This window comes from Zophobas morio, unplaced genomic scaffold, assembly GCF_036711695.1.
Source record: "Zophobas morio isolate AGI-343-1 ecotype UQ-CSIRO unplaced genomic scaffold, CSIRO_AGI_Zmor_V1 ptg000038l, whole genome shotgun sequence".
NCBI classification, from domain to species: domain Eukaryota; kingdom Metazoa; phylum Arthropoda; class Insecta; order Coleoptera; family Tenebrionidae; genus Zophobas; species Zophobas morio.
The window spans coordinates 972,425-985,819 of record NW_026972143.1 but is presented as its reverse complement, the minus strand read 5'-3'; the positions used below and the strand labels follow the sequence as shown (position 1 = coordinate 985,819).

The window sequence follows — 13,395 nt, the reverse complement described above, 5'->3', positions numbered from 1 at the left end:
ACGTAGACCCACTCTGAAAAGTTTTACAACATGAAATCTTTATCTAATATTGTTCAGAAATGCCAGATTTGTCCCTACTCACGGCTGTAGAATATAAGGTTGGTACACTAAGGGAAATTTGGTGGAATAAAATTTGGGGGTCCTAGGCGGCTTTGGCGCGCTTTAGATCGTTTCGCCATCTGTGAATTACGATTACACACTAACATCTTTATGAATGAAATTTTCCACTACTGCAATACTGCAATGGCAAATTGACAACTGACAGGCTGCCAAAACTGTCATTCTACTTCTAGTTGATGTATTATGATAGAAATTACTGTTTAAATTGGTTTAACGAGATCGCCAACTCAGAGAGAAACGTACATTTTATACATAACAAACCTCGGCAACCGCAGGTTTGTTCGATATTTCTAGCACTATTGTTTCATGTAAACAATCATTAAACAAGCATGTGCGATGACCAGATAAACACAGATTCCTTCGAAAAACAAGTTGACAATGTACTGGTTAAGAACTTTTCGGTAATTGATTACATTAGCCACCGCGATTTTGCCGAATCCGCCCCCACAAAAACCTCATACAACACCCCTGATCACGTTCCTACCTAACCTTCAAATGTTGTACAAACATTTCTCATAACATTTGAAGAGTAGGAACGCGATCAGGGCAGGGGCGTTGTATGAGGGTTCTGCAAAAACGGTTTCAGAGAAGTCGCATAGTAGCTAGTGTAAACAATGGTCAAAGACGCTTCCAAAAGATTGAACGTTTAACATAAAAATTATTATTAAATGCTTTGATTAAATGTCAAAGTTGTCATTTATGTCGGTAAAATCGTGTCCTTTTGATGTGGCAAAAGTTAATGCCTCTAAATACCGTAAGAGGGACCCATTCGATAACGCGCGTTAGAGTCCCTGTAGAGAGAGTACCGCAATTGCTTTACTCACTACCTTGGAGGTAAAATGGCGGCTCGGCATCAGCTGAAATAACGTTAGTTTTGATTGTTGTTTTTTTTTTTGAACAAAAACAAGAGCTGGAATGTGTGTATAGTGCGTGTAAATATCTGTATATATTATATAAAGTGGGATTTTATAAGTGAACAATGCCGGGTTGTTGTATCGCCAACTGTAACAATAGGAGTGAAAAAGGTTTTCGACTTTTTAGTTTGCCGAGTGGAAAAAAAAGTGCTAACAGGAAGAATGCTTGGATAAAATTCATCAATAGAAAAAATTTGCCCGCAAGAGCAAGTGTTTGTGAGGTGAGTATTTTGTTTAGAATTGAACGTATTGAGGTTATGTAACCAGGTGTTCCCAATTTTTTATTTTCGATGAGGTTGAGGTTGTTCATAATACTGGGTAACATGTAATTATTGTTAAAGGCTCATTTTGAAGAAACACAGTTTGAAACGCAGAGAACAGATGGCCGAAGGCTGTTGAAGTGGAATGCTGTTCCCACCTTGAAATGTAAAATTCCAGAAAGTGCCCAGATTTATTCGATAGACACAGAAGGACCTTTGGGTAAGTTTCTTATTAAACATTCAAAAATAGGTTTTTTTTTAACTTGGTTTATTCTATAGTTACTGAAGATGTAAACAATGAACTGGAAAACTCTACGCAAAAAAGTCCAAATACAGCTGAGTCCACAGCAGGAGATTTAAATTTTGTAACTAATTTACAATTTCAACGTCTGAAGAATGAACTGCAAGCTGCACAACACAAAATTCGGCAATTGGAGAAGAAAATTAACAATCTCAAAGGAAATTTTAAAAAAGCGTTTAGTGAGGACCAAGTACATTATCTTGAAATGGGAGGCCACAGAGGTGTGGAATGGTCTGATGAGTCAATAAATAAGGCACTTCGCTTATATATGGCCTGTGGGGCCAAAGGATATGAGGAAGTGAAAAGACAGAACTTGCCATACCCCAGTATCCGAACATTACAGCATCGGATTAGAGGTATAAAATTTGGTGGTGGTGTTTTAGAAGATATGTTTAACCTCCTGGCTGTAAAAGTAAATATCTGATTAAAATAAAGGGTGTCATGTGAAACAGTGCCAATCCACATTGTCCAATTTCAACATGTCTCCTTTTCTGTTGGTTATCTATTTCTAATGGTTTTAATGTTTGTTGTAGGTCCGGACATTTAAACCAATAGAGACGCAGGCAGTACTGTTGCTAGATGAAATGGCGATACAACCTGGACTCCAATACGACAACAGTCTAAAAAAAATAGTAGGAAGGCCCACAATGCCATTATCAGGTAATCGGGACAGCTCCAACGAACTGGCGACACATGCCTTGGTATTCATGCTAGGAGGCATGACAACGAGATGGAAACAAGTTGTGCAGTATGAATTTACAGCTAATTCATATTGTGCTGATGCTGTTTTGGAAAAAAATTGTTACCAATAGTGTTAATATTAGAAGTAGTAAAAGTATTGCGATGCGTGTTTTGGCAAACAAAATGCAATAAAAGATTTCAATATTTTCAGCGATTGTCCTTTCGTTTGTTTACCTAAATTCTTGTCCTATCATTAAAAATCCAAATTAAAATAGCATGAACTGGATGATATGAATAAAATTGGGAAATAGTACTTCGTTTCGATTCAAAAAATGCCCTTCGTTTTAAATTTATTCTAAAAATTTTTATTCTACAAGAATTTATTATTCATACAACCCATCAACATGCTCCGTTTAAAGTTGGCGCGTCGTAATGGAGTTAAAATGGCGGAGGTTTGCGGTACTCTCTCTACAGGGACTCTAACGCGCGTCATGGCCAACTGGTACGGAAAGAAATTATTCCACCTACCGGAACGTGAATGAATGAAAGATACTCAACCTATCTATTCTACAGCCGTGTCCCTACTTCACAACATCATCGTTCTTTATGGAACATCATACCAAACGCAACCATTCTTTAATGATGCATTTCAGCTGTGATGACAATGTAGAAACTTATTGCTGTCATGACTGCAACTTCCAGACAGATTTTATTGTCACTTTGAAGAAACACATAAAGGAGTGCCACCCAAGTGGAAAAAACAAGCTCCCGACAGATATTAATTACATAATTCACAATTACAGTTGTAAAAATTGCGATTTCGAAACTTATACCTCGATTAAACTTCTTCAGCACACTATTGTTTGTCAAGATGCTCAGCCACTAGCAACCAATTTAAAGTTACACACAACTGAAAATCATTTGCATGAAGTTTGCTGGTACCTCTGTGAAAAATGTACTTACAGGACGAAAAACAAATCGAATTTAAAGAAGCATGTCTACGCCAAACACACAGACAAAAACGACATCAAATGGCAGAAGTGTAATCATTGTTCATATGTGACAATAACGTTAGATCGATTAAGAGCACATATAAAACACAACCATTTGGGTGATAAAACCCAGTGGTATTATTGTGATAAATGCCCCCACAAAACCAAATATAAACAGGGAATAAGACTACACATGACAAATGTGCACGATGAAAATAAACCATTCCAATGTAAAAAGTGTTCGCGCACTTTTAAACATATGGACCGCTTGAGAAGACACACAATTAGCATACACTTGGACGAGGACAAGATTCAGTGGCATCAATGTGAACAATGTCCATACAAAGCTAAAACCAGGTTGACCTTGTTAAAACACATAAATGATATACATAAAGATGGTAAGAAATATCGTTGTGATCACTGTACATATAAATCACGAAGTTCGTTCGAAGTAGCAGAGCATATAAACACTAAACACTCAAAGGGCAGTGAAGTTAAGTGGTACCAGTGTACAAAATGTCCTCAAAAATATAAAACTAATGGAGGTTTAAGCTGTCACGTGCGCATGCAGCATGAAGGATTCCGTGGAAAGTATCAGTGTGAACAATGTGATTTTAAGTCAGGTAGATTGCAAAGTTTAAAAGACCATATAAATTGCAAACATTTAAGTGACACTGAGGTTGAGTGGTACCAGTGTGAAAAATGTCCAGTTAAATATAAAACTAAATCGTCTTTGAGAGACCACATGCACGATAAACATCTGAGTGGGGACAGGTATAGGTGTGATCAATGTGGTTATAATGCAGGTACATCGCAACGTTTAAAAGACCATATAAATAGCAAACATTTAAGTGACACTGAAGCTGAGTGGTACCGGTGTGAAGAATGTCCAGCTAAATATAAAAATAAAACGTCTTGGAGACTCCACATGAGTTTGAAACATCCAAGTGTTAACAAGTATCAGTGTGATCAATGTGATTATAAGGCGAATTATTCGCAGTGTTTAAAAGACCATATAAATAGTAAACATTGATCTGACACTGAAGCTGAGTGGTATCAGTGTGAGAAATGTCCATTTAAATATAAAAATAAATGCTCTTTGAGGGAACACAGACGCCTGATACATCGAGGTGTTAAGAAGTTTCAGTGTGATCAGTGTGAATTTAAGTCACGTTATAGCGGCCCTCTAGAAAAACATATAACTCGCACTCATTGATAACGTTCCAGTAAAGTTAATACGTTATTGATATAATCAACGTGCAAGAAGTGATCTTATGAATGCAATTAAAACAAAAAAATTAATATATAGAAATGAAATGATGAGGTGTTGTCATTAAAAACGTAATGTAATAAGTCATTCTCTCAAATTAATAGAAGTTTTATATTTATTTTTAAGCACTAGAAATATATTTACTATTTTTGTAGTAGTTAATTCTTGCGGTTTTTTCCAAGCTAAAATAAGTGAATTTTTCGACCAACGCTAACACGTTGTGTAAATTTGTTTTATTATTTGTAAATGCACCGTGCATGTTGGGAGTTTAATCGTTAACTAGTTCTAACACAGCTTAACAATCGGGAATTTATTTATATAGAGCAACTACGAGATTTCATGAAATTCACTTAGTCAGGATAACACCCTTTCTTTACAAAGTTATGAGTAAGTTTCTGGATGCTCTTACTTAAGTGTTACATTATAACACTTCTTAATTCCTTACACAAGATTGTTAATAGTTTATTTACGGCAGTTAAATTAACCTAACGTTACCCCACTCTGAGAAAAGATCGTAAAAGTGTGGTAGAATTCATAACATCGTGAACTGAGGTACGAGGGATTATAAATTTTTCCCTTTAGACAGTTATCATCGTTATTATCATCATCACATCACTGAGATATCTTTCTTGCAACGTAGAAAGCCATATCACCGAGACAGTTTTCTCGCAACGTGGATAATTACATCACGGAGGAGCTTTCCTCGCAACGCCTGAAACATTTTGTGTTGTTTATTTATCATGTGTTTTGTCTGGGATAAGCTGGGACAGTTCACGTTATAAACTCTCATAGCTAATGGTTTTAAGTAACCAATCACTTGGATCAAGGCATAATTTAACATAATGTAAATTATTTGTTTGAATCGTTGATAAAGTGTGGCATAATTTAACATTGTGGGTCATGGGGGACGTGCATTTTATTCCTTGGATTTAGACCATTATTTGTACAGCGTCAGAGGATAGATCACATTTCTAGGAGACATATTTTTGACTCATTTTTTTAACGACGCGTTCGTCCGATGCCATTTTGAACCTCCAGATTGCCTATTTTTTTTATGTGTTTGGGGAAATGTAAAACGATGACAATGCAGCTGAATAAGTTCACTTTTAAAAATTAACCGATAACTCTAATGGACATAAAATATTAACCTCATGTAAATTTGTTAGCTTTGCAATTTTTCTTTATCTCACAATTTTAACTTTAGTAATTTTCTTGTTGTATAAATTAAATTGAACGTAAATTTTCATGCTCTGCAGTTTCTAACCTCACGTAAATTTTTGTCTGCACAAGTTTTCTTTCACACCAGTTCTTTTGTATTTATGAATATTTGCTAGTTTTTTTCTTAGATCATATAATAAATAGATACCACCACGCCGTGTTCTTTCCCTAGGAGAGCCTGTGACGACATCCTCCTGTCACACATCTCGCTTGTGCATGGAGGGATTACAATGAAGCTATGCTTGCCTGATCACTATTTGAATTTTGCGCGCCTAAATTTTAGGAAGTATGTCTGAACTAACTTCGCACGCAAGATGTTGACAGCTTGATTTTATAAATAATTCACAGTAGATATCGAAATGAATAGTAAATTATTAGGCAGCAATTGTGATCCTTTATGATTACATCACTTAAAATAGGATCTTTGTTCTAAATTCTAAAATTGTTTTTTGTACAACAACTCGAAAGAGAGGTTAGAAGAAACATCTGTCAAAAGCGATTTGTTGCGCTGGTGTGTTATAAGGATGGAAGTGAAACAGACATATACAGATGAAATGCATATAACAAAGATGAAGATGTGGTGATCACACAAGGAAAGCATTATACTATTCCCCTTGACGTAGAAAACGACAACAGACAGCTTCATGTCTAGTCACAGCTTTCAGTTTGAATATTGGTATCTATTTGTTATATGATCTAAGGTTTTTTTTTGTTTTGTAAATATTTTGTTGATTAATGCTTCCATCATATAAATTGTCCGTTCAATCTTATTAATCTCAGATAAGAATTCTTTTTGTTTAAAAATTTCACGAGAGTGTAGGGCAAATTTAAAGGTTGTTTATTGCTCTTTTTGTAACTTTAACACTTGTTCAGTTGTAGTTTAATGTCAGAGTTATAGAAATTCAACATTTAAATGGAATTGAGGTTAAATAACACCGAAACACGTAGCAGAAGCGGAGTGCGCGGTTCTCTGTCGAGCTGGCGAGATGACGTGACGCTGTCGACTTGGCCCAGTAGTCGAGACCTAACCACGAGTTTGCGACTGTAACAGCCTTTTTGTTTTAATATGGTGTAGATTTCTTTTCACAACATGAAATTTAAAACATGTTTAAAATGGAAAATTTGTATAAAGAAATATCTATTTTGCAATTAGGCTTCGCCCCACAGTTGCAAAAAATGTTTTAGGTTTCCTGTTGGGAAAAGAAGGCTATATTAAGAAAAAACAGGTAAAATATAAGCCCTGCCCACAAAACAGGCGAAATATAAGCCCCGCCCACCAATCCTGTCTCAATTCTGATGATTTTTTTTATTCGTCGTAAGCCGAGGGGGTAATTAGAAAATATTGACTAATTACACTATGCAACAAATTAAAAAAAAATAAAATTCACAGAATGCACAGTATGTAGTTAAAATTTCTTACCTCAAACTCAATTGAGGATTATACTTGAAAGAATCGTATCACATCAGGTTTCAAAATGAAAAGCGTTTATTGAATTTTTTGAAATCATACAAAATTAATAAAACAAAACTTTATTTTTTATTGAAAAAGGTCTTTTTTTTTGAAAGATTGACATTCCTATTGTAGCCAGATCTCGCAGTATCCCTCTGAAGACACCAACAGAAGTCTGCAAGCATGGGTGGATACATAAAAGCGATATTTTTACGATTAAATGCAATCAAGTGTCCCAAAAAGTAAGAAAAACAAAACACCCGTTATCTATATTTTGTGATGTGATATGAGGATAAAACATTTTTTTCTTTAGTATATGGAGTATAGCTACCCAACCTATCACATCAGGTTTCAAAATGAAAAGTGCTTATTGAATTTTTTGAAATCATACAAAATTAATAAAACAATACTTCATTTTTCATTGAAAAAGGTCTTTTTTTCGAACGATTGGCATTCCTATTGTAGCCAGATCTCGCAGTATCCCTCTGAAGACACCAACAGAAGTCTGCAAGCATGGGTGGATACATAAAAGCGATATTTTTACGATTAAATGCAATCAAGTGTCCCAAAAAGTAAGAAAAACAAAACACCCGTTATCTATATTTTGTGATGTGATATGAGGATAAAACATTTTTTTCTTTAGTATATGGAGTATAGCTACCCAACCTAGCACATCAGGTTTCAAAATGAAAAGTGTTTATTGAATTTTTTGAAATCATACAAAATTACTAAAACAATACTTCATTTTTCATTGAAAAAGGTCTTTTTTTCGAACGATTGGCATTCCTATTGTAGCCAAATCTCGCAGTATCCCTCTGAAGACACCAACAGAAGTCTGCAAACATGGGTGGATACATAAAAGCGATATTTTTACGATTAAATGCAATCAAGTGTCCCATTAAGTAAGAAAAACAAAACACCCGTTATCTATGTTTTGTGATGTGATATGACTATAAAACATTTTTTTCTTTAGTATATGGAGTATACCCAACCTCAAACACTATCTGAACTTTCTGTGAATTTTTTAGTGTTGCATAGTGTTATCTTACACTTGGAATGTATAACTGGAAATTTAGATTTAAATTAATTCAAAATTTCCAATCACCAAGCTTTTGGGTAGAATTTGAACTTCATATTTTAAAATTTTGAGTAAATTTTGAGTCTTTAATGTGATTAACACAGAATTTGCACTTTTTTCCTCGAAGTATCAGTTTGATTTTCATAGATTATGTAATATATTGTATAACTTAAATTGAACGTAAATTTTCATGCTCTGTAGTTTCTACCCGCACGTAAATTTTTGTCTGCGAAAGTTTTCTTTCACACCAGTTCTTCTGTATTTATGAATCTTTGCTAGTTTTTTTGTTTTGTAAATATTTTGTTGATTAATGCTTCCATCATATAAATTGTCCGTTCAATCGTATTTATCTCAGATAAGAATTCTTTGCTGTTTAAAAATTTCACGAGAGTGTAGGGCGAATTTAAATGTTTTTATTGCTCTTTTTGAAACTTTAACACTTGTTCAGTTGTAGTTTAATGTCAGAGTTATAAAAATTCAACAGTTAAATGGAATTGAGGTTAAATAACACCGAAACACGTAGCAGACGCGGAGTGCGCGGTTCCCTGTCGAGCTGCCGACCGCAATATCTGCACAAAAGATGCAGGTCTTAAATAGGAGTCAGGGACTGTCGGGATGACGTGACGCTGTCGACTTGGCCCAGTAGTCGAGACCTAACCACGAGTTTCCGACCGTTGTTACGCAACGTTTATTGTCATGCAGATCTATAACTCCCGACACGTTACATAGAGTTGGTAGAAATCTTGAACCTAGGATAGGACTTTGTGACGATAATGGAGGCAAGCAGTTTGAACATTTATTATAAATTCGTTTTCGTTGTAATCTGAACCATTAATAAATTAAGTGTCAATTTTTTCAATGTTGTCCTTATTTCGCGTTGACATTTTTGTCATCTTTTTCTGTGATTGCTATGACTGCTTATTGAAAAAAAATTAAATTGGACGAAGTCGTCTCTGGGGTGTATAATACGCAAAAATTGTCAGACGTGAACGTGTATATATATATACAACCATGGTAGAAGGAGACATGGTATAGGCATCCGATGTACCAATTTAAAAATGGTCTGCGCATCCATTTGTGACGTTAGGTGGCATCAACGACCTTGTGACTCTTGTGAGCTTCGCTAGGGAAGTCTAGGGAATTTCAGCTTGAGTTGTCATTGCTCTGTCCAATACGTCAATTAGTTGTCAGATAACGAATTGTATTTTAAATTTCGCGCTAATTTCACCCCACTTGACGTCACACCCGATGCGTATGCCTATACCATGTCTCCTTCTACCATGTATAGAACCATGGCCGACTCCATTAATCTCTAAAGAATTAATGAAGATAAGACTGATTTTGGCAAATGACATTCCTTCCAAGAAGAGAGAGGGTGGGCTAGTACCTACTAAGATAATAGTAATTTTGGCAAATGAGATACCTTCCACGAAAAGAGAGGGTGGGTGAGCGGGGCAACTACTTGGTAAGATAAGACTGATTTTGGCAAATGACATACCTTCCAAGAAAAGAGAGGGTGGGTGGGCGGGGCTAGTATTTGGTAAGAAAAGACTGATTTTGGCAAATGACATACCTTCCAAGAAAAGAGAGGGTGGGTGGGCGGGGCTAGTACCTGCTAAGATAAGACATATTTTGGCAAATAACATATCATCTGAGAAAGTACGGGGCGGGTGGGCGGGCCTAGTACTTGGTAAGATAATATGTTATTTGCCAAAATAAGACTTATCTTAGCAAGTCCTACCCTCTGAGAAAGTTTAATACGGGTAAAATTAGTCTTATCCTAGCAAGTTCCCGCCCACCCGCCCCCTACTTTCTCAGAGTTTATCTCATTTCCAAAAGAAGTTTTACCTTTGCAGGTATTAGCTCCGCCCACCCACCCTCTCTTTTCTTGGAAGGTATGTCATTTGTTAAAATTACTATTATCTTAGCAGGTACTAGCCCCGCCCACCCACCCTCTCTTTTCTTGGAAGGTATGTCATTTGCCGAAATCAGTCTTATCTTAGGAAGTACTAGCCCCGCCCACCTCCTCTATTTTCTCAGAGGATGTCATTTGCCAAAAGAAGGCTTATCTTAGCAAGTACTAGCTAGTACCCTCTGACACTAATTTTGGCAAGTGACATACCTTCCAAGAAAACAGAGGGTGGGCTAGTACCTGCTAAGGTAACAGTAATTGTGGCAAATGAGATACCTTTCAAGAAAAGAGAAGGTGGGTGGGCGGGGCTAGTACTTAGTAAGATAAGACTTGTTTTAGCAAATGAGATACCCTCTAAGAAAGTAAAGGGTGGGTGGGCAGGGTTAGTACTTGCTAAGATAAGACTTATTTCGGCAAATGTCATATCCCCTCATAAAAAATACGAGGCGGGTGGGCGGTTCTAGTATTTGTTAAGATATAGCTCATTTTGCGTCTATTAATCTTGTAGAAACTTGTGAATTAAAGGTGTTAAATTGCAAATTTCCATTGTAACGAGTTAAATTCTTTAAAGATTAATGGAGTCGGCTATGATACAACATCAAGTATATCACGTAAAATTTGAGACAAGTTTACAGTTGTAATTAGGTTATTTTCGGAAAATAGTCATTTCTCTAGAAATTTTTGGATTCGGACCCCTAGATGTGAATGCTTCAATCACAATTTATACAAAAAAATCTGAACGCACTCATTCTAATTTAACCTACAAAATTTACCTAACCTAAAAATCCTAATTTGTAAAGTCGCTTTCGCAATCAAGAATGGTTATTAAAAAACATGGTATGAAAAAATAATCTACATGTTAAAAGATACAGATTTATGTCTACAGATTAACCAGATGTCGACGTAGACCCACTCTGAAAAGTTGTACAACATGAAATCGTTGTCTAATATTGTTCAGAAATGCCAGATTTGTCCCTACTTCACAACATCATCGTTCTTTATGGAAAATCATGCCAAACGCAACCATTCTTTAATGATGCATTTCAGCTGTGATGACAATGTAGAAACTTATTGCTGTCATAACTGCAACTTCCAGACAGATTTTATTGTCACTTTGAAGAAACACGTTAAAGAGTGTCATCCAAGTGAAAAAAACAACCTCCAGAAAGATACCAGTTACAGTAGTCAAAGTTATAGTTGTAAAAATTGCGATTTCAAAACTTATACCTCAATTAAACTTCTTCAGCACACTATAGCTTGTCAAGATGCTGAGTTAAAATTACACACAACTGGAAAACATTTACAAAAAACATGCTGGTATCTGTGTGAAAAATGTACTTACAGGACCAAAAACAAATCGAATTTAAAGAAGCATGTCTACGCCAAACACACAGACAAAAACAACATCAAATGGCAGAAGTGTAATCATTGTTCATATGTGACAATAACCTTAGATCGATTAAGGACACATATAAAGCACAAACATTTGGGTGATAAAAACCCAGTGGTATTATTGTGATAAATGCCCGCACAAAACCCAATATAAACATGGAATAAGACTACACATGACAAATGTGCACAATGACAATAAACCATTCCAATGTCAAAAGTGTTCGCTCACTTTTAAAAATATGGACCGCTTGAGAAGACACACAATTAACAAACACTTGGACGAGAACCAGATTCAGTGGCATGAATGTGAACAATGTACATACAAAGCTAAAACCAGGTTGACCTTGTTACAACACATACATTATATACATAAAGATGGTAAGAAATATCGTTGTGATCACTGTACATATAAATCACGAAGTTCGTTCGAAGTAGCAGAGCATATAAACACTAAACACTCACAGGGCAGTGAAGTTAAGTGGTACCTGTGTACAAAATGTCCTCAAAAATATAAAACTAATGGAGGTTTAAGCTGTCACTTGCGCATGCAGCATGAAGGATTCCGTGGAAAGTATCAGTGTGAACAATGTGATTTTAAGTCATCTAGTTCGCAAAGTTTAAAAGACCATATAAATTGCAAACATTTAAGTGACACTGAAGCTGAGTGGTACCGGTGTGAAAAATGTCCAGTTAAATATAAAAATAAATCGTCTTTGAAACACCACATGACCTTAAAACATCTAAATGTTAACAAGTATCGTTGTGATCAATGTGATTATAAGGCGAGTCAACCGCAACGTTTAAAAGACCATATAAATAGCAAACATTTATGTGACACTGAAGCTGAGTGGTATCAGTGTGAAAAATGTCCAGTCAAATATAAAAATAAATGGACTTTGAGCCAGCACATGCGCTTGATACATCGAGGTGTTAAGAAGTTTCAGTGTGATCAGTGTGAATTTAAGTCACGTTATCGCGGCCCTCTAGAGATACATATAAGTAGCACACATTGACAACGTCGTAGTAAAGTTAATATAATTAAGTGAGAAGCGAAAAGTGACCTTATGATTGCAATTTAAAACAAACATTTACAAAATATTCTTTTTTTTGATATTGAGATTCAGTGAATATGTAGAATGATGTTATTGTTATTAAAAACGTAATTTAATACTTGATTCTCTCAAATTAATATAATATATATTGATTTTTAAGTACTAGAATCATATTTACTATTTTTGTAGAAATATCCTTTAGAAAAAAATCTAATAGCGTTAGATCAGGGCTCCATGCAGGCCAAGCGTACTCTTCCTAACGTCTCTATAATATTGAGCGAGAGCGCCATCATTTTGAAACAGTTCAGGTAAAATATTCTTTAAAAAATTTAGATACATAGGTCCGTTTAAATTTCCTTCAAAAAAACGTGGGCCAATGACGTTGTAATCAACAATTCCACAACAAGCATTAACTTTGAAAACTTCTTGGAAGTGCTTTTCTTGATACCAATGGGGATCAGTTCGATTTCAAACTTTTTTTTTTAATTGCCCAAATTCTCGTAAATTTTGTCCAAGTTTTCTAAACGCTTGATTTGAGGGAGTGCCTGGCGTAGAGACGAACAGCAGCATCAAAATTTTTGTCACACTTTCCCAATATTATTAGCATGCCTGTTTTTTCAGAATTCGAAAACATTTTAAAGCAAACGAAAATTGAAAATATTTGGCTGGCAGAAATAAATTGTTATAATTTTGGTTCCGATCATTGCTATCTATGCGTTCATTGTTATTTAAAAATAAAAATTAATCAAAGCTGT

The 13,395-nt window shown here is 35.4% G+C and overlaps 2 protein-coding genes across 2 annotated transcripts; both read left to right on the top strand.

Moving 5' to 3' along the window:
* The first annotated feature begins 975 nt into the window (after positions 1-975).
* LOC135140164 (uncharacterized) lies at positions 976-2,434 on the top strand. Its single transcript, XM_064070592.1, has 4 exons — positions 976-1,255; positions 1,376-1,514; positions 1,574-2,007; positions 2,129-2,434. Exons 1-4 carry the CDS (start codon positions 1,100-1,102, stop codon positions 2,405-2,407), a joined length of 1,008 nt encoding a protein of 335 aa, XP_063926662.1. The 5' UTR covers positions 976-1,099; the 3' UTR covers positions 2,408-2,434.
* A 285-nt stretch (positions 2,435-2,719) lies between these two features.
* On the top strand, positions 2,720-4,301 carry LOC135139948 (zinc finger protein 90-like). The gene is made up of 2 exons (XM_064070313.1): positions 2,720-2,810; positions 3,148-4,301. The coding sequence occupies exons 1-2, from the start codon at positions 2,720-2,722 to the stop codon at positions 4,299-4,301; spliced, it is 1,245 nt and encodes a 414-aa protein (XP_063926383.1).
* The last annotated feature ends 9,094 nt before the right edge of the window (positions 4,302-13,395 follow it).

Bases quoted from the DNA above. Each gene is read 5' to 3' on its own strand.
- LOC135140164 (XM_064070592.1), top strand. From the start codon at position 1,100: ATGCCGGGTTGTTGTATCGCCAACTGTAACAATAGGAGTGAAAAAGGT. The intron at 1,515-1,573 runs GTAAGTTTCTTA...TTTATTCTATAG, and splicing joins AGACACAGAAGGACCTTTGG to TTACTGAAGATGTAAACAAT. The intron at 2,008-2,128 runs GTAAATATCTGA...TGTTTGTTGTAG, and splicing joins TTAACCTCCTGGCTGTAAAA to GTCCGGACATTTAAACCAAT.
- LOC135139948 (XM_064070313.1), top strand. From the start codon at position 2,720: ATGGCGGAGGTTTGCGGTACTCTCTCTACAGGGACTCTAACGCGCGTC. The intron at 2,811-3,147 runs GTGAATGAATGA...TTGTTTGTCAAG, and splicing joins ATTATTCCACCTACCGGAAC to ATGCTCAGCCACTAGCAACC.